At 39.8% G+C, this 22,086-nt stretch overlaps 1 protein-coding gene across 3 annotated transcripts in view; it reads left to right on the plus strand.

Annotated features, from left to right (window-relative positions):
• Positions 1 to 22,086, plus strand: part of CTNND2 (catenin delta 2) — a 566,505-nt gene that overhangs the window by 485,325 nt on the left and 59,094 nt on the right. For 2 of the 3 annotated variants that reach the window (XM_086609047.1, XM_086609049.1), the window contains one exon: positions 1,917 to 2,067. In XM_086609047.1, coding sequence (XP_086465173.1) covers positions 1,917 to 2,067 — 151 coding nt within the window. Of the gene's footprint in view, positions 1 to 788; positions 796 to 1,854; positions 2,068 to 22,086 lie in introns of all 3 variants that reach the window. The other variant, XM_086609048.1, reaches the window with a different exon arrangement.

Below are 22,086 nucleotides of genomic sequence, written 5' to 3' on the forward strand. Positions count from 1 at the left end.
ACCTGACTTGAAAGCTTATCATAACCATTATCACTTTCATCTACAGCAAAGTCCAGCCAGCTGGCTTTTGTTATGCATAGTTACTACAGAGGAGGAATAATAAAATAATATTCTTTAAATGCTGGTTTCTTTTCCTTTTTCCCAATTTCCCCAGAATGACATCACCTGGAATGAATTTGCACTCCAGATACTGCAGCATTGCGGCCCTCATCTGTCTCTGTATCTACAGTTGTTAGCACAAAAAATGTATTCTGGCTTTTGCTGTTCAGGGCACATGTCTATAGTATAAACAGATGCTAACTTTTAAAGTGAGTACTTCAACGGTGATAATTAGAGGCCATATGCAGAGGTATGCAGAGGTTAAGCACGGTCTGCTGACAGTCAGTGTGCTTTCCTTTTTCTAAGGCTTTACTTCATGGAACTTGTTTTTGCTCTTTCTGTTTATGGAGGAAAGCTATTGTGATTTAACTCTTCTTTAAAGTGTGATCTAACTGTTCTTTAAGGAAAGTTTGTCAAAAGAGAAGGGTCATCATCATTTGAAAATCCCAAGGCTTGTCATCCTAGTTTCTGAAACATTTGAAATATTTCAAAGACAAAGGGCTTGCAGAACTTTGTCTTCGCCTTCCAGGAGCAATAAGCAGGATAAGCATCTATGCCATGGCACTGAAAGGAGGGAGAAGCTCTTCTTCAGTAAACCCCTTTCAACTGTCAGTACAAGGAGCATGAATGTAAACTTTATGAAAATTCCAGAGGAGTTCAGAATGTAGGAAGGAATATGTGCCTAGTAGATGGCTTGTTTTGAAGTGGTTGTGCTGAGAAGACCTGCATGTCCTGCAGGTGTCCAAACGTCTCAAATTTGGCGATATCCATAGAGTTTAAAACCACAAGGTCGCAGTTTTGGTCTTGTTTTCATTTTTTCCAACTTCTGGAGCTAACAGTGGAATGAGAAAGAGGATAGTATAGTTAATCTTTCATCCCTTCAGATGCTGGGAACTCCAAGTTGTGCAGCATTGGATGGACCTGCTAGTCACAGCACATTGCACAGATCCCATCCATGGAGAGGTTAGCTAGCAGGATAGTCTTTAGAGCTCTTAGGACATTTTCTTCAAAGAAAACAACTCTTTTCATCATTTCTACTCTCAAACAAAAAGGATGTTCACATAAGAACATGCTGCATCGCTTTGAGATAAAGACAAGGGCATGCCAGTGGTGTCATGACCAGCTGCCAAATGGGAGATGCCTACAGGCTTCTCCAGTACGATCAGGCACTGGCTTTATCCTGCAGCTACGTGATACATGCTACAGGCCACAGCACAGGCCTGCACCTCCCTCACGTCAACTCTGATGTGAATCTGTAACTCCTTGACGTACAATAGTCTTCCGGTTAGGACCACTGCAAGTGCCAAAACTAGACATAGTGTTATCCTCATTTTTCCTTCTGAACAAGTTGACAATCACGAGAGAAATTACAACAGCATTTTCATGTTTTTAGACTGAATAGTTCTTATGGTAATAACAAAGAAATGCTCAGACCTCTTGAACATGTTTTTTAACATATATTTCGTAATATAAAGTTTGTTGTTTTAGCAGTGAAGGAGCATCATTAGATGTTGCATAGGAAATTCTGATGCAAAGCAAGCGGTCTGCAGAGTTGGGCTGTATAAATATAACCAGGTGTGCTAGAAGTAAAGTCAATTCATCATTTAATATCTCTACCACTGTAAAAAATTAGTGCAGATTTCCAAATCAAGTGGTTGCTTAGCATCATAAATGCAATTATTTCCCCTCTTTTGAGGGGAAATTTGCATCCACATGCTTCTGTTAGCCCTTGCTGTGTATCTGTTGTAATCTCAGATGCCTTGCTTTCTGTAGTGGATTTCTCACTTTCTTCTCCATGCTCTCCTGTGTCTTTACAGTGGTCAGTGTATATCCGCGCTGCTGTCCGCAAAGAAAAAGGATTGCCAATCCTGGTGGAACTGCTTCGGATAGACAATGACCGGGTGGTATGTGCAGTTGCTACAGCTTTACGAAACATGGCCTTAGATGTCCGAAATAAGGAGTTAATAGGTATGTTCTTTCCAAACAATCTATGTATTCTGTGGGTTTGGGGGGGAGGTTTCCAGTTTGCAGCAGAATGAGCACAATGAAAACAGTTATTCTCACATTTCTAGCACAGTTTCTTTAATTCTCTCTCTAATGTGTGATACTCACATTTTATGTGACAGCTTATTGCTATATTGCAAGGAATTGTTAAATTAATTAAATGTTATGCAATGTTTTATGATCTGTCGTACTGTAATCTCCAGAAGAAAAGCAATGGCTTTGTCCTGCTTTAGCACTTCATTCCTAGGCTGACAGTAGCACTTGAATCTTCCAGGTCGAGGATCTAAGCAGAGCAGCCACTCCTGATCCTCAGATTATCTATTGCAAGTAACTTTTGGGGTCATGAAGTGACAAATCATAAAGATTTTGTGATGATTCCAAGAATTTACAGGGCAGATTAGTAGCTGCAGCAAGAGAACTGGGAGATGCTTGATTCACAAACAAATATGCAGTTAAGGAAGAAGACGATAGTTTAGATAAATCATTGTTGCTCCTGAATTCTGATGGTATAGTAAGCAAACATGTTGGGTTTTGGAGGGTTTTTTATTTCATTTAGTTTTTTGGTGGGTTTTTTTACCTGAAATTCATCCAAACACTGTCGATTACTGAACTTTTATTTTCGTGTTCTGTCTTTGAAAAATAATCAATTCCTTGGTTTTGAACAATTTTTCAGTAGTCATGACCAAAATTATTTCTACTTCTTCTGTACCTTAAGAGCATATTTTTTATTCATCTTTGCGAACTTGTTAACTCGTTATCATTACAGCATACTTCTCCTCCTCTGCTTTTAATTACAGAATTCCACAAATGGATACTTTGATCATAATGTTTTATTATTTGTATCCATTGCTACCTCAGGGTTAGTGCTTCATTACAGCAGCACTCTGCAGGTTGTTAAAACAAGGCAATCACTCCCCTGACGTATTGTATGAACTAGAGAGACTTCACTGACAAATGTTGTAAAGCAGATAGAGGTAGAGGTTGGTGAGTAACACAAACCTGCTGTGATTGTCCAGGGATTGGACTCAAGACTGATGCTTTACCTGTAAGACCAGCCTGCTTGTTCAGCTTTTGCTCATGTTATAGTTGAAAAAATTTGCATTAAATTAGGTTTGTTCGGTGTATTGTGTTCAGCTTTCAGGAAGCAGGATGCTGCATATGTGTTCGTAGTGATTTTTTGTTGTTTTCTACTAATTTTAAATTAGAAATTAACACTGAAGCAAGTGTATCAGGGTATCTAATATGGATTAATAACAAACCTTCTTTTTTCCTCTCGTGATCCACTTCCACATTCAGTCTACAGTATGTCATGGCCTCCATTATTTAACATCTTATTCTTTTACTTGTGGGACTTCCTCTACAGAGTTCACAAACTACATTCATGCTGAGTTTTCTATATTCTTGTATCCCTAATTAGTGACATGACAAAAAACTCTAAAGTTCGATTTACCGAGTATAAACATGGTTTGTAATGCCATGAATTAGATTACATATGGTTACCTTTTCTGTGCTCTGATTATTATTATTTTTGAATTGAAAGTTTTATTTCCTACTCAAATTTGCAAATTTCATTTAGGAAAGTAGAGCTAAATATGTGAAAAGGGAGCTGTCGTAATGCGATGTGCCATTCAAAATATTCGGTAGATTATGGATAATAAGCTTGCACAACCTCCACATTTGAATATTTTGTGGAATTCAAGTACATGTGAATTTTAAAAAGGTTGAAAAAGTCTGTTGAAAATAATTACCTGATAAATTTATTTATGCAGCCAACTTGTAATGGGTATGCAGTGCTGCTCAGATTCAAGTTATTTGTGGGGTGATTCTGGGAAATTGTACTTCATAGCTGCAATACAAATTTGCCGCAGTTTAAAACAAGTCCAATCATGGCAATATGACAGGGACGTTACGCCTGTAATTCCTGAACCATTTCAGTTGTGATCTTTATATATTATTTCTTTGGATTTCATCATTGGACTTTAAAGAAACAGTAATAACGGTCATTATTTCTTTTGTTACTGAATATTTGTTACCAAGTAGGGCATATCATAGATCTGATTTTCAGAAATGATAAACGCCTGGAGTTGTCAAGGATTTCAACTCATGTTATGGGCAGTCCATTTTTGTGAATATTACAGTTCCATGTGTTCCTAGATGTCTTAGCTGTTGTTATGAAAAGGAGGACTCAAAAGGGGCTTCTTGAGGTTAGTCGCGCAAGCACCTTTCTGCCAAAGCAGAATCAACATCCTTTTTATCTTTCCTCTTCGTGTATTCTTGCAGTGACAAACTCTACCTCACAAAAACTCGAATTTCCCCCTTGAGATAGCCCTTTTTGAAGGTGAATTGTTGTACTGTATATGTAGTAAAATTATATAAATAGAATTGATTATTTTTTCAAATGCATCTGTAAAGCTTTATTTTCAGTGGTGCTGTGGTTCCTTTCTCAGCTGAGAAATTTTTACTGAAATGTGCCAGAGAATGAAATATTTCTTTCTGCTGCTGCCAAGCAGCCCATAAATCAGTGTTGAGGCATCTGGCAAATATATCAGAAAGCTTGCTAAAATCCAGACTCACCTGTACTGAACTACAAAATAAACAGAAAGACACTTTTTTTAAATGACCAGAAGTTTCTTTCTAGACTTCATCGAATTGACCAATCTGTTTTGGTTTTCACACAGATCTGTCAAGTGTGGTGTTATATCGCTAAAGCTTGGTGCCGGGCTTCTCTTACAATTTATCTGAGCTGTCCCCGTAACAGCATTTTCTTTGTTTATGGTAAGGTCTTCCTCTTGGGTTTCATTTCGGGCATGCTCCATGTCCTTAATATAACCCTCTTTTTTCTCCATCCCCATTGCTTTTGTACTGTGCCGTATGTCTCTAGGCCAATACAGTGGGTGTATTCATCTTCGTCCTTCCCAAAATTAAACCACACTCAGACAAAGACACAGTAAACTTGGCCTACTTAGTACTGACACTAGGTAATCCAGCACCCAGTTTTCCCTCCTTGGGCATACTGCCCAGTTGAGTTCCTGGTCACCTTCAGACCACATTCATTTTCCACTGGCCTTTCAGGATCCTCGGCTGCGTGAAATAGTACCCAGTCTGTGTTGCTTTCCAAAAGTGCACCCCATGGAAAGGTTTATCAGCCTTTTCTCTCTCCCAGCAGAGCCACAGTTGAGGGAAGTGGGACTTGAAAAGACCCACTGCTGATGTTGCCTGTTTTGTTGTTCCTGGGTTTCAGCAGTCTAGGCTGCACAATGCCCCTGTGTCCCTCTGGTACCCCAGCATCTTCCTGCTGCTTTTCACGTGCTCCATAGGCATTTTGGGAGGCTCAGCTTCCCTCCCTTTCGACCAAGTGTGCTTGTTTTCCTTCCTTGAAGCAGGTTCTGTCTCTGCTAAGCTCCTCCTTGGAGTTCCCTCCAACCCCCCTGGACACCTCTGAGTTGACCAAAAATCACAGTTTTTTGCCTTTGATCATTCGGTTCAATAGAAAAGATTCACTTTTGTCCCACAGCTTCTCCAAGGGCTTTGTCAAGGACCTCTGTGCTATTATGTCATCCCCACGTTCTTTCCTTCTTGCTTCGTTCTTTCCTTCTTGCTTTCTCTTTCAAAAAAGAGAAACGGAAAAAGTAGAATAAGAAACCCACCCTTCTGTGTCCCTCTGTGCTATATAGGTGCCTTAATTTGAGGATATGGCATTATTCTCCCTCCCATAGGAAGCTCATTTCTAACTTCAGGATTACCTGCAGACCTACTGTGCCACGGCAGATTGCCACTGAGGCCAGCGCCTCACTCCGGAGCTGTCCCACGTCTTCCCTGCAGTGAGCACACCTACAGACTTTCATTCTGTAAAGCCACGTGTTGTTGGAATGATGCCAAAAAAATGACTAACAGAATACATTTTTTTCTCTTTAAATAGAGAAAACTTGGATCAACTGGACAGGACAGAAGGACTTAAAAATAAATCCACCTCCTGTAAACAGCATCTTTGCAAGATTGTTTCCTTGCAGTCTGCTCCAGCAACCTTCTGCGCCTTTCTGATTCAAACACCTTCCGCACAGTTCTCTGGGCTTCTAGGAAACTTTCTGTGTATCACCTAAGCCTGCGCCGTAGACCCATGTCCTACTGTAGATGACCTCTCTTTTCCTCTCTAGTCTCCCAGCTAGCACCAGTGCAGCAGCCTCCCTCCTTGCTGGTCCCTCTCCCCACTCTGGATGGGAGAAGGCTTTCTGAACCGAGATTCCCCATTCCATCTTGGGGAAGGAATCAGCTTCATCTTTTTTTATGTGAAACACAGCCAGCAGTTTTTCTCTCTGCTGCTATCCACAACCTCTTTAACGAAAGAGAGTATGAAACATACAGTTATTTGAACACTGTGTGACTTGTTGTTCTACCTACACAAGCAGGTACAGGCTCTCCCTGTCAGTGAAAGTTTTAAAGGATGTCCCCAAAATTTGAATTTACATTGTTCTTGGATATGTATGGCACCTTTGATTTTAAATGACAGTTATTGTAGCATTTTAAAGTGCAGTAGATAGTCTTTCAGAAGAGTTACGCTGATTTTTCAAGCTCCCTCAGATGAGAAACTTGTCACTATTCATATACAGCAGAATGCATACGATATAAGATTTGCCCTCTTGAAGTACACTTTGGAACTTGTATTAGTATTGCATTTCATATTATTTAGTGGTAAGTCGAAAGGGTAGGGGCTTTGGAGTAAATGCTGAGGTGCACGTAAAATTTGTAAAATCTCAATGCACAGTTCTGTGCTTCAGATCTTGCTATCAGTTTTCACTTATCCTGACAGTGGTTTCCTGTGGATACAAAAAAGCTAGAAGCAGAAATTTTCCAGCTACTGCAGCGTCCTGTGAAAGTTCCTTTTCCCATGCAGGCTAGCTGAGAAACAGTTTGAGGTTTTTGTAAACTAAGACTTTATCTTGCACCTGTAGCTTGTTATGCAGTCTTGTTTATGGCACACTGGGAAAGTTGTTTTGAAATGGGTGTTGTAGCATTTAGCCAATCACTCTGGGAGGTGGATGGTCAAGCGACCAATTGCCTTGGCCATCCTTGTGAACCATATTATATATATATATACGGATTTGTAATTAATAAACGGCTGATGCTGCTACTGCTGCTGCTGCTCCTGCTGTTGGCGTTGGCTCTTTCTCCTGCACCTGAATTCTGTGTCGTTCTTCTCTCCGTCCCCGAGACGGCTGCGACAGTTTCCAATCCTATTCAGGGTCAACGTTGACTGGGAGAAGTATTGTACTAGTAATCCAAGAGCACCATTCTTTCTCTTGGCCTGTATTTTTGTGGTTAAATAAAAAATGTTTTCAGAGGCTGAAAGTATTTTGATCACTCACCCTTGAAAAAAAAGGAGACAATTCTACCTAAAGGTTTTTGTTGACTTCTTGTCCTGTGTAGAAGATGTGTCCTTATGTATCTCTTACCTTAAAATGTGCAGAGAATCCATGTGTCTATTCAGGGCTCTAGATTCTAAGGAGTTTGATGGGATAAATCGAAGTGTTGCAATGCTTAAGACGTCTTTTATGTGGCTATCGCTGTAAAAGCATGATTCAGATAGGTAAAGTTAGTGGTACAATTTCTGTTGCATTTACAAGGCTTTGAATCAAGTCCTGAAACAGGGCCTGTAGCAGGGGTCAATTTTTAATAATTGTTCCTGAATTAGAGGCTACAAGGTCTTGAATTATTCTCAATTCACTGCTCATCTGTTAGTAATGTAATTGGAAGATGTGCACAAAATTCAAGGATAGCATATCAATTAAATTGTTACTTAATGTGTGTTGGTACCTCCTTAATCTTGCTGTGTGTCTAAAAGTTCAGTATCCAATATAAGATACCTGTATTAGACTGCCTTATAGTTGACTGAGAGAGGGAGACTCCCAGAAAGTGATTTATTTTATCTAATGTGATAAAATGGATCTCACCCTGCCTCACCATTGTTGAGTGATGAAAAAATTCTAGGAAATGTGTAAATTGCCACTGAGTGTATGCCTTGCCATCTCATGAGCAATGTGAATCTGTTTGGGTGCCTGAAATAACTGGTCTTTGTTTCAAAGTTTTATTGCTAAGCTTGAGAAAGTCTCATTGAATTATATATCAGGAGTTCACAACTATAATGAATTGTTAGACTCGCAGAATAATTTCGGGTCAGAAGGAACCTCAGGAGGTCATCTTGCCCAGCCTTGCACTCAAAGCAGGCTCGGGTATGTTATTTCGAAGTGTGATACGATACACAATTTGGAAAGATTTACTTTTGGCTGTTAGGCTGAAAACACGTCAGAAACAAGTATTTGCGTTCTTGCAGCAGAACGTGACTCTTCGGGAGCATAACTAACTACCTGGGGTTCTCCTGTCTTAGAACATGGCCACATTTTAAGACCATAACTTTGTTTCAGTGTTGGTAATCAATCCAAGTGAAAACAATATTCACTTTTGTAGTTACAAGAACAGCAGCTATAGGAAATTCTAAGTCCTAGTGATGTATATCAATAGAGAATATGAGGATGGATTGCAAGGTGATTAAATCAAATATGCAGCTTTCATCCTACTTAGAGTGTCTACATGTCGTTTTCTCTCCTTTTTAAATGTGGGCACTTCTGAATTTCTCACACATACATCTGCAAGGATCTGAAAGAGAGACACTGAATTATTTTATTGAATTTTTAATTGACTTATAAAGTAGCTTAGTCACTGAAATGTTAAATTGACATAGATTTGCAATGCACAAGATGCCAGGAAGCATTAATTAGGAATTGTAGACATTTGTTCGGAAGAAGGTGAAGACAGAATATATGTTGCAATTTGTTTAATTTGTGTCAGTTTTTGTTGCACTTCATTTGTTGTGTTTATTAGTTGAGCTGTGCAAAACCTGTATTACAATAAACAGATACCTGAATAAGAAGCAGCTGTCCTCAAGAAGTTGATTTAGGAAATGGAAGCTATGGTCATGCATTAATAGCTGGTGCTCCTTACTCTAGATCAATGAAGAGAAAGATGTTAGTTAAGGTGGTAAACGCATAATTCAGCTTTGATGTTTTATAACACCTGTATGGCAAAGTCCAGACTCCCTGGCTTCTAGCGTTGTATACATATGTTAGCTGAGAATTTAAACTGATGGAAGTTTAAATGTTAAATATTTTTCCCATTACAGCGTAAAAGCCTTGTGTCAAGGAGATTTTGACTTTTCATGTGTCTTCAGCCACTTGTGCATTGCCTTTTGCTTCAGTTTATCTCAAATATATTTCTGACAAGCAGACCTGGTAGTTATAGAGGTTAGGAAAGGTTTCCTTCCTCAGTCATTAAATAACATTCTCAAGTGAAGGGATTTAGGTGGAAGAACAGAGTTGGTAAAACCGAATTCTCGTTTTTATTATCATAGTCAAGATCAAGCGTTTTCAAGACCAGACTAAGCCTTTTACATCTGAACTTCCCTTTTGCCTAAGTATGGCTGTCTGGATTTGGAGGGATTTTTCTCTACCATGAACCATCTAAAAAAAATGGTGTTTCAGCTGGTCGAGTAGGCTTCTGCTGGGGACAGCAGGGAGAGGACAGCACCTCTTGGTGTTCCTCCCGCTTACCTCTGACACCTGAAGTCTGGGATCTTACATGGTATGGGTCCTGTGTGAGAATCTAGAGAAGTAGCCAGAGACTCAGTGGCTAACTTTTGGATGACTGAAGGGGAGCAAGTAGTATCCCATCAGAAGTTTTTCTTATAGTGCAGAGTAAGTACTGTCCTGCTCCCCTTTAATTAGCTCAGTTGACTTTGTGAAAGTAATTAGTGAAAAAGCACTAAAATTTTTCATTGTCACTCAAAACAACAGAAATAACTCTATACGGGCTCAGATCTAGGATAACAACACTACTTTCACAGATCTGTTTTCCGTTGTAATGCCAAGTCAAAGAATCACACAGCTTTTCTTCTTTGTAAAAATAGATGATCTTTGAGGTCCTTTCCAACCCTAACCATTCTAAGATCAAGATGCCTCACAATACTAACCACAAAGCAGCCCCAGGTCAGCTATTCCTTGTATTAGAATGACCTATGTTATAAAAGCTATAATAAAGGTTTTAAGGTTTATAAACCTCAAAATATTATATGGCAACATTTAAAATTACCACTATCATAAAACACTGGTATATTCCAGGCATTTTCCCATAGGTCATTCTAATACAAGGAATAGCTGACCTGGGGCTGCTTTGTGGTTAGTTTTGTGAGGCATCTTGATGTTTAAATGCCTGGAATATACCAGTGTTTCTACTTCAAATGTCAGTCTCGCAAGAATCATCTTCAGTATTGCACCATGACATCTTACCTAGATGATAGTGGTAATTTTAAATGTTGCCATATAATATTTTGAGGTTTATAAACCTTAAAACCTTTATTATAGCTTTTATAATATTGTATTCACATTCAGTATTACTTAAGATTAAATTCTCAGTGCAAGTCGTACAAGTTGCAAAATCTTGTGGAGGTGGCCCAGGAAAGAAAGCCTAGATTCAGTGTGACTACCAAAACCAACACCACCAAATAACAACAAGCAGCCAACAACAGATTTGCCTTTTCACTTCATTGATCTGCATTTCACAAGTAAGAAAGTGCCCCAACCTGCACCTCACATTTAGTTTGAGATAAACAATTTCTGTTTGGTTCTGTTCTTCTGCATAAGGTAGAAAGCAATTAAGCTGTAACTGTATCCACTTTTCTCACTCAGAAGATTGACATTTCAAACAATTCAATATTAATTTTCATCTGTTTCTCAGTATGTTCATGCTGAGAAGTGCTACTTATCTTCTGAAAATTCAGAGTTCTGTCCTAAGTAGTACATATAATTCAGTTGCATCTTCCATAAAACATACAAAGGCAGAACTGCAAATGTCACAAACTGCCAAAGTAATTTTAAAAGTACTTTTAAATCCATGAGGAATTATCCTAAATCTGCAAAGCAGTTTTGAAAATCCAAGTTTTGTGACAGACTTGCATTAGGAGATAAATGTATCAAAACAGATGTTTCCAGCCTGTTCTATATCAGCTTCAATTTGTGGAACAGTGAGCTAGTTTTATTCTATGTGAAATGCAAAATAACCTTTTCTCATGAAATTCTTATCAACTTAAGCAATTTTCAAATGATAGAAATTACATATATGGCATTTTTGTACTGAAAGCACTTTTCTTAGAAGAAACTAGAACTCCTATCCACGACACATGTCGGTGAAAGAGAGGCAGGTGAATTAGCATTTGATAGAGGAAGGTAACATCCTTTTCGCATCTGAAGACCCTGGGAATGGGTCTGGGGCACTGTAGTTGCAAAGGATGTTGGAGGTGGAGCTGAGAAATGGAAAAATTAAAAAAAAAAAAAAAAAGGATGAATGTGTGTTGGTTAAATTTAAACTATCTATAGATTGCTTCCAGTCATATGAATAGTAATTTTCTCTGTGCATCCACATCTTTGCACTCTCTAAGTTAGTGGTTAGTGCCGTTGTTCTTGCCAAATATCATACAATCCTAGTTCCAGAGTTACATGATGACAGATGTAGTGGTGGTACGCAATGTCCCTATCCCCACATGTGACTCTTGAGACATACTCAAAGTTGTATTTCAGTGTCCCCAAACTTGTGTTCTGCACAGTTCAGAGTGATGGTTGCTTAAAAAGGAAGAATGTTAAGGACAAAACCCAAACACCCTTCACAAAAGTGACACTAGTAGAAGACTCAGATTGCAGGGACCTACAAGATTTCTATGCCCTGCACTTGAGGACTATGCTGACATGATGTAGACTAACACAGAAGTAAAATACCTGTGGATATGCAACACAGATGTTTGTCATCATCCATTAGATAAATATTTGCACCACAAAATGTCTGATTTTCCCAGGATAAAAATATGACCTAGGTAAAACGTACCAGAGAGTCAGTGTTCAAAGAGTGCAATATTAGGAAACAGTATGGGTCTGGATTCTTACAACTGGCATTCTAACTGAATCTCAATGCAATTAAATTGAATTTAGTTCTCCTTTCCATTCCTGACCATCAGGTGACTACACATCACTGGTTGTTAGCATTTGCCCCCATTTACGCAGATAGGTTATTGCATTTCTCCCTTGGGTTACATGTATTCTATGCCAAAATATGAGTGATCCTAGTGTTATTAAGTCTGGAACAGTTACAAAGAAGGAACTCGGTCTTGTACTTGTTGGTTGGCATCTTCAGATACCACTGTTTTCTTACAGAATAATTGTTCTTCAAAAAGTACTTTGATGTAGGATTTGCTTGCTTGTAAGAACTAGTTGTTTCAATCTTTTATTATGGGTTTTAGTGTTAAAGGCTTTTGTTTCAGATAACGTTATTTAAACTTCAAATATCCTTTTGATTACAGAAAGCAGAATAATGGCCTTTTGCTGCAGCTTTTACAAATGAATTCTTGCATTTCCTTATGAATATTGTACCTTTAGGTGCATGTAGCACCTCTAAAAAGGCACTGTCCAAGACTAGCTGGAAGCACTGTCACTATGTGTTAGCTTTCTGCTCATCTTTGGGGTTCTTCTTTTGGATGCTAGTTGATTAGGTCTCAGACTAAATCAGCTTGCACCCCTACTTAACAAGCAACTTTTTAAAAAATCCAAATCTGCTGTTTCGTGCTTATAACCACTGGGATTGAATAGCAGCAGTTCTGTAATATGCAGTTATGAAATATTAGAAGGGTAACAAATTCTCATCATCTGAGATAAGTGAGGAAATAATCAATTTGCTGAGGGGCCTTATTATCATAATTCCATAAGGTAAGATTGTGATTCTGGTACTTAATATCTCAATGGGCTCAATTAAACAAAAATAAAGAAATTTCGTTTTCCTCCCAAGGAAAGCCTAGAGAACCCTTAGAATCAGCTTCAAAGCCCCATTAATCTCTCCATGGCATCTCTATGAAATTATTTGAAATCTGGTATTACTGATACAATCTTTAGTATTATTATGTTTCCGTTTTCCTTTTGCTTCCTCTTGTGGCTGCGTTGTGCAAGAGATTGTGTGCACATGAAAAAGATACAATGACTACCCCCTAGAGTTAGCTATTTTATATGTGTATAATACTTTGTGATGATAGAGCAGACTTCAAGAATTGACCTAAGAAAGCATTTATATGCATTACTGCTTAAACCCATGCTTTTTGTGTAGAAATGTAACGTGTGTAGTGCAAATTGAAAGATCGAGTTCAGACTAAAGAATACAGCACTTTGTTAAAACTTAGAGTTGAAGGCATATCTTTTTTTAAAATAAATTAGATAATTGAGTATTTTAGATATGATCCCTCCTATACTCTAGAATTAAGATTTTGAACAAACTCATCAGAAAACCACCTGCAAAGAGATCATGTTGAGACTTCAGTAAACTGTGGAGCCCAACCCTGCAGAAAGAAATGGAAATAAAATCTAGTTTGTTGCCGGTGCTTTATAAACCTCAATGACTGTGTGGAGAAGGAATAACCCATAAAATTCAAAAGTTACTTATCTTTGTGGGCAGTCTCAACTGTTAAGTAATTGCTAACAGTCTTGGAAACATATACTATGAAATTCATGTGGGTACTACATGATCTTGTACCAGTTCACCTCCTTTTAGTCCATGTAAGCCTAGGAAATTCAGTTAACTGGCTAACTTCAGAAAATGCATTTAAAAAATAAACTTGCTTTCTCAGTTTGTAGGGAAGACTTCAGTGTGCCAGTGCAACAAAAGACAGAATTTGGTCTTACTGAATCCTTTGGGCTTGGAAGGTACCTCTAGAGGTCAGCTAGTCCAACCTCCTGCTTGAGGGAGGTCCAGTAAAAGCAGGTTGCTCAGGACCCTGTCCAGTTGATGGAGGAATGGAGATTCCTTAGCCTCCCTGGGCAACCTGTTGTATTGTTTGACCACTGTCATAGTAAAATTTTTCTTCCGTTTATCAGTTGGAATTTCCTGTGTTCCAGCTTGTGTCTTTTGCATCTTTTTCTCAGACTGTGAAAACTCCAAGATGAGCCTGACTCCATCTTCTCTACACCATCCCATTAAGTATTTGTAGACAACAGTAAGATCTCTCCTTAACCTTCTCTTAAGGCCTAGAAAATGCAGTTATTTTCTGCCATGTGTTCCAGCCCTCTGACTGTCTTCGTGGTGCTCCACTGGACTTGTTCTGAAATTGCAGTCTTTTTTGTACTGGGAAGACCAGAACTGGATGCGATACTCTAGATGCAGTCTAGAAGAAGAATCATTTGAGTCTAGAGGAAGAATAATTTCTGTGATTGGTCGACTAGACTCTATCTAATACAGCCTAGGATGTGGTTGGCCTTCTTTGCTGCAAGGGCACATTGTGGACTCATGCTCAACTTGTCCACCACTAGGTTTTGGAGTTTTTTTAAAAACCTGCTTTTCAACTAGTTGACTCCCAGCCTGTGCTGGTGCAGTGGGTTAATTCATCTTGAGTGTAGGACTTTACATTTCCCTTCATTGAACTTTGAGGTTACTGTCCAACTGTCCATCTGAATAACAGTCCTGCCCTCCAGTATATTAACTACTGCTCCCAACATGATATTGTCCACAGTCTTCCTGACAATGCTTTCTACCTTATCATTCAGGTTGTTAATGAAGATGTTAAACAGTATTGCCCCCAGTTTCACCACCTGTGGAACACAAGTAGTAACCATCTGCCAGCTGGATTTCCTACTGGCAGTCACCACCTTTTGAGCCCAGCAGTCCAGCCAGTTTTCCACCCACCATATCATCCACTTATCTAGTCAAAATCTCAGAAATAATACTATATTAAGAAGTGGGTAAGACGATATGTTTGTTATTTCAAGCCATGCAGAGTAAACTAAATTAGAAGCTGTGTCGTGGTTTAGCTCCAGGCAACAAATAGGCACCACATATCTGCTTGCTCATTCCTCATCTCCCCACCACTCCTCCGTGAGGTGGAGAGGAGAAAAATGTAACAAAAGGTGCAAGGGTTGAGATAAGAACAAGGAGTGATCACTTACCAAACATGTCCCAGGGCAAAACAGGCTCGGCTTGGAGACAAATCGATTTAATTAGTTACTAGTTCATTCAGAGAGGATAATGAGAAACAAAGCCAAATCTTAAAAACACCTTCCCCCTACTCCTCGCTTCTTCCCTGCTCTACCTCCGCGCCCAGCAGTGCAGGAGGACGGGGAACGGGGTGGAGGACAGTTCATCATACACTGTTTCTGCCGCTCCTTCTTTCTCAGGGAGAGGACTCCTCACAGTCTTGCTGTGCTCCAGTGTGGGGTCCCTTCCCACAGGAGACAGGTCTCCACAAACTTCTTCAGTGTGAGTCCTTCCCACAGGATGCAATCTTTACCCATCAAACTACTTCAGCACGTGCGTTTCTCACAGAGTCACAGCTTCTTAGGGTGCAGCCGCCCGCTCCAGCATAGGGTTCTCCATGGACTGCAGATGCATCTCTGCTCCACCGTTAAGCTCCAGCAACACGGGGTCCTCTCCCACAGGAGACAGTCCTCTACAAACTCCTTTGAGCACAGCCACCCGCTCTGGCATGGGGTCCTCCGCAGGCTGTGGGTGGGTCTCTGCTCCACCGTTTCTCTCATGTGTGGCAGAGGGGCCGCCTGCCGTCTCACCACGAGCTGCAGGGCAGTCTCGGCTGTGGCATGCCTCCTCCCGCTCCATCTCCACTGACCTGGTGTCTGCATAGCCATTTCTCTCACATCTCACTTCTCTCTCCGCTGCAGCCATGCCGAGCCCAACTGGCCCAACAAACCTTGGTGGTCCCAGCAGGAGCACACTCCATCCAATGGGCACTCCAGGATTTGGGCATCTCAGAGCTCTCCCAGCCATGCTGCCCGGCCGTTTCCAGTTGAGTGGCAGCTGCCCAGCGCAGGCAGCCACCCACCGAGAATGCCAGGGACCAGGCCCCGCATGGCCCAGGTTTCTTTGTTCCTTCTTAAATATGTTGTTCACAGAGGCACCGAGTGACTCAGCCCTGGCCAGAGGCAGGTCCGATTTGGAGCCAAGGAAGCTTCTAGTAGCTCCTTACAGGGGCTATCCCTGTAATCCCCCCTGCACTACCAAAATCCCACCACAGTGTGGGTAAACATGATTTAAATGTGTTTAACCTCAGTGACATCATCGCATATACTTAAGTTACTTCAGGACAAGTTTCACCAAATTTTAAACCATGATTTCAGTGTGACAATGTGTAAGGACCAGTGTCACATCACCTTATTGTGGAATCAAGGCCATAGTAGGATAATTGCCACTAAGTTCACTTAGACATAGAAGCTTGCTTTATTTACCAGAGAAGAAATTATACTAATATCTCAAACTGTTGCATTTTTAGTAAGGCACTATACTTGCAGATTTTAAAAGGGCAATATTGTGGAATGTCTTTACCTTTGTCTTTGGAATTGGTTACTTTAAAATCAGTGGAAGTAAATGTGCTTTCCTTAGTGTTCAGCAGTGACACCTATTATTAAACTAATCCTGGTAATCACATGTAGACTAATAGGCTCTGATCTGATCTGGTACATAATTCAATTATATAGCAATAACATGAATTTTAAATTATTGCAGATACATAGAAAAAAATGATCATTGTAAGAAATATAATCACAAACACTGATGTCCAAAGACATTTTCATTTTCTCCTTTATTGTGACTTTCTTTAACTTCACCTCTGTGTATCAACTGTAAAAGTATCCCTATATTAAATTGACCTAGAGTGTCTTTAACTTAATCTTTATATATGAATATATATACACAACATGTATATTTGTGTGGTTTTGTATGTGTGTAGGTTTTAATCTGAGCTTTTAACTGCACCAGAGAGGAAGGGGAAGTTTTTTGGGGAGTACACATGCATGTAGAAAAGCATTCCATTAATTTAAAAAGCACATACTGTGGCACACAATTGCAAGAAGAAGAATAAAATCTTGTAGCTGTCAGCTTACTCTTGTTCTCATGGAAGCTAGAAGGAATTTTTCCCTGAGAAAGTCATATCCCTGAGACATAGTTTTCAACTCTAGAGTAACAAAGCAGCATTGTTAAGGTAGAATGAGTAGGCTGCATAGATGCTAATCATCATAACAATGTCAAACAATGGTGAGGTCTACTTCAAATCAATGAGTTAAGTATGAGAGCAGAGAAGGTGAAAGTATAACTGGTTTTTACCATGTTGATAGCATCTGGGTAAAATTTTTAGGTTTGATAATGCTTGATAATGAGTCAAGAACTGAATTTCTGTTTTCAGTCATGACATAGACTCTAAGGAACTGTTTTAAAGAGACTGATAGTCTATTCTGGAAAATGGAGTTGGATGTCAGTTCAGTCACTTTGGTCCTCTGAAAATGTTGCACTTTCCCAACTAAGTGTATTTCATAAACGTAAATACATGTTAAACTATTATATTATATGAAACAGTTTCTTCTGCTAATAGTGGAATTTCTGTTTTCACCCTAAGATCATAGGTTCACGATTGATTTAGCATGTTTAGGAAATTGCAGTTCCTTCACCTTAGACATGGTAACTCACCCTGAGGCAGACAGTGGCAGAAGATGTTCCTGCTCCTAGGCTCCCTCCAGCCTCTCATTAACACACCACATCTACAGTCAAACCACTTGTGTGAGTCAGCACTGCCTGATTTATCCCTCTAAATGAGCTGGGCGAGCAAAAAATTATGCTTTCCTGTTACAGTCAACATTTTTTTAAACAGAACGAACTCAAACAAGTCACGTGAGCAGCCAACATGAGGGGTGGAAAACTCCGACTTGGCTGAGTAGTGCTTGTGAGGCTTAAAATGTGGTCATTAGCTTATACACTTCCACACTTGCACACTGAATGTGTGCTCACACCCTGAAGGTTGTTTTATTGTGTTAGAATCCAGGCACCGTGAGTCCTACCACAGTATTGCTGCACCACTGTAAACTGTTACCTTACTACAAACCCTCCCTTCCCTCTCCTCCCTCTCCCCCCCCAAAAAAAAACAGTTTTGGTAATTCCTTCATGTCTTTACTAGAAAATTGAATAACAAAACAGATAAGCTGCATTCTTCAGCCAGACAAAAGCAGGCTTCTTTGGAATATGATGGTATCGGATAGGCTGGCAAGCCAGCATGTATAATTTCCCTATGTAGGTATTAAATCTTCAGCAGTTAAAGGTGTTATCCTCTGTTGTGCAATACTGTACTGCAATGTCTAAATCAAGCACCAAAGAAAAGGGCATGTCTCCTTCTCTCTTGTGAGCCACTAACAATCCGAGATACCAAGTATATCATGAACAAAGCCTTTGAGAGGGGCTTCTGAGGATGGATTTTTGTGTATTATCCACTGTAGTTAAATCCGTTCTTCTGCCTTAGGATTGAATATGTATATGCCTTATACTGAAGAGCTCAGCCTCTTCCTAGGGAGACTGAAACTCATCTTATTCTCTTGTAGCCCTATTTAAGCATCTTTCATTCTCTGGGACTTTTCTGATAAGCTATCCTCAGCTTACAGAAACTTCAAAGCTGAGGCAAAATTATTAAAACAGAAATGAAAAAGAATTGCACCTTTAGTTCAAGCTTCAAACAAGACAAAAATTGATTAAGAATCAGAGATTAGCTTGGTTGTAACCATTTCCACTTTCTTATGGAAATCAAATGTTGTCTCTTCCGTTACCCTTTTTATTCTAAAATCTGCTTAAAACTTAAGAGATCAGTAACTATTAGCCTGGCAGTACTAATGAGTCACTGCAATTAGGAGCCCTGTGGCTATAGATCAGTTCTAGAATTGCCATTGAAGTACACAAAGAGAATTAAATGGTTTAGAATGCAAACACCAAAAAATCACATCTAGAAGTTGAGAGAGTTAACTTGTTCTCTAGATTTGTTCAGTTATTCCTGATTGGGAAAACCGTTAAGTCTTAGATGTCTTCTTGAGTTGGTCATTGGCCTGTCTTGCCTTGGCTTCCTTAACTGCAAATGAATAATCACACGTGTCTTTGTCATTGTCAGGGACAATTAATGTGCAGAAAATGCCCAGAGATCATCGACTGTAAAAGCCATTATAAGAAGCGAATCATTATTACAAAATTAATGGAAGTAATTTCAGAAGCAGTGGTACTAATCTTAAAGCTAGGATGGCATGAGCTTTCTTTATTACCAGTCCTGGGGCATAGCCTAGATTAGATCACAGCAGAAGCCCAGGAGAAAGCATCCAAGGTGAGCTGTTCATACACTAATCTAGCTGCAAAGAGCAGTGCTCTGGAGTACTGACCCTTCAGTGTGTGCATAACTCTTGCAGAATGGACGAGTCAGAGCAGGCACTGACTCCCCCTGGCAATGGCAGCAGCTGACCTGGAAGCCTTGATTGCCAAGTGACCTGAGGGCAGTGAACAAAGAGAAAGAATATCCCCTGGTTTATGAAGAGGAGTCGAAGGAGATAAGATGTCTCTGCTTTTTGCTTCTCTCGATCCTGAAAGAAAGGGAGCAGACAACAGGGAGAGAGAGAAAAGAAGGATGGTGATCGAATGAACTTGGGGCATTGCGAGGGTTGAAAACGTGAGGAAAACAGAGATTCAGAGATCTGGATCTGGTGACTCAGGTTGCCGAATCTGCCATTTTTTTTTCATATCATTTGCTTCTCTTCTTGGATCTCTTTTGTTTCCTTTCTTCCAAATCCCTTTAAGTTAAATGGTTCGTTCTTTTTGCAAGATCATGTTACATTATCTTCCAACCAGTGTATTGCCCTCATTCACAAGCTAAGAAGGTAGTTCGTCTAAGAAGTATATTTATAGGGCCCTGAAGTCACAGAGACCTCAAATGAAGGTCTCAGATCATTATGATCCTGAAGAAGATGAAGAGTATTATTGAAAGCAGCCCTCATACTTCGATCGCAGGGGTTTTGAAAATAAGCCATCTGTGCACGTTCCTACCAGCCATCATTCTGACTCCACTAAACCAATACATTCACAGAATGAGCTGAATTTCACCAGTTTTTTCCAAGGGGAAACCAACTGATGCTGAATCAATGGATAGGCCTGTCAGTGAAGAGCACTGTGAGTCAATCCCTCAAGTTACAACTCCTCCTTCTGCTCTTTCAGTACAGTATGCACAGCCTCAGTCAATTAATAGTCCTGTCCTGTCCCTCCTAGTACATCACAAGTCTGCACTTTCTGAAGTTAACTCTGTCTGACCCTCCTCCACCTCAGAATAAGCCAGGAATTTTCAGATGCTCTAGATAAGACACTGTGCAGTCCACTTTTTATCCTCAGAAAAGCTTCCCTGACAAAGACTCCATTAAAGGACTGAACAGATTCAGAAAACAGTCACTCCTTCTTACAACTGCTTTACAATAAAGCCCTACAGTAGTGCTACAAGACCCTTTAAGGGCAAGTCTGAAAGTCCTAAACTTGACCATAATCTCTTGACAAATGAAGCTCAATGTAAACCAGAGTTGCCATCAAAATCTCCAATTTCTCCTCAATAAATTTTGAAAGCTCACAGCTCATTGCAGCATCCTGAGTTCAGCATTGGAATGGATACCTTTACTGTACAGGTTTGTACAAGCCTAAATATCAACCAAATAATGTGAATGCTGTGCTTGAAGCCATTCCTGTAAGCCCATCGGCACTTGAGGATGAAAAGAAAGATGATGCACACAGTTGTAGCAAGAGGTGTATTTAACAGCAGTGGTAGTGTACTGAGCATCATAGAGGCTGGAGTTGTTATTTTTATACCACAAGAAGCTATTCTGGAGGGAAGAGAGCAAGAAATACATTTCAAAGTCTGTAGAAACGACAGTATACTTCTACTTTTGGACAAAGAGAAAGGTGAAACACTTCTTAGCCCCTTGGGTAATATGTGGGCCTCATGGACTAAAATTCCTGAAGCCAGTGGAGCTGTGCTGACCATATTGTGGCCTTAGAACCTGGCAGAACAAGTCTCTTCCTGAGGATCCAAACTATCTTGTTGAAACAAATTGCATCTCAGTCCTAATTGACCACTTACAAATATGAAGTTAGATGACTGAGTAAATAATGTGAAACTGAGATGGACCTTACATACAAACTGAGTGACTATTTCAAGGCCAGAAAGAGAAGTTTGCAAGGGTAAATTCAGAAACCACAAAAAATACCAGCTGAACCATTTCTTTAAAATCTTCTGATTTTGGACGCTTGACTCAGGATTTTCTTTGTTCTGGTTCTTTTAAGTAGGCCAAATCCAGAACATGCAATGGGGCCATATGTTCAGGGACTATGCTTTTTCTCTCTGATCTTGATGATCTGCAGCCTCCAATAGAAACCTTCTCTGTCATGTATCTAGTCAGTCATGAAGACAATCAGTAAGAAGGATGCCACTGAAGTACGGTACCACAAAGAAGACAGCATTGTACCTTGTTTGCAGATTGAAGAGGTATTGTTGGAGTAGCTGAATGTATTATTGAAGCTAAGATAGCAGTCAGTTTGATCTCTCTTCCTAGGTATTCTTGTTACTTTCATTTGAACTCATTCTAGTTGGTCCGTATCTTTCCTGAAGTTCAGCATTCAAATAGCTGTGGTATTCCTCCATAGGTGTTGCACAGAGAAACATATTATCTGTATGTATCTCATGATCCTCTCAGGCTTCCTGATCCTTTTCTGCAGAATTGTTAAGTCAGTGAGTTGTTCTTCGTTCTGTATTTCTGCAGATAGTCATCTCCTGCCTGTGTATAATATTGTCCATTTGCCTTTAAGGAGTTCTGCCTTCCTAAATCAAGATAGCTGAATTCTAAACTAGTCCTCAAACATTTTTCAGCCCCTGTCCTTCTCTCTTTCACCATCTGTACCACTGACTGTGACACTGGTTGGATATATACCCAGGACAGAAGATTGTCTACAGAACTTACTTCATACATTTTCTACAGAAATAATTTGATACATGCTTCTATTTCAATGACGAACTATTGTTAACTGTTCTGAGTAGCACCATCCAAACATTTTTCATCCTGTTCA

Source organism: Tauraco erythrolophus, chromosome 3, assembly GCF_009769465.1.
Source record: "Tauraco erythrolophus isolate bTauEry1 chromosome 3, bTauEry1.pri, whole genome shotgun sequence".
In the NCBI taxonomy this organism is placed as follows: domain Eukaryota; kingdom Metazoa; phylum Chordata; class Aves; order Musophagiformes; family Musophagidae; genus Tauraco; species Tauraco erythrolophus.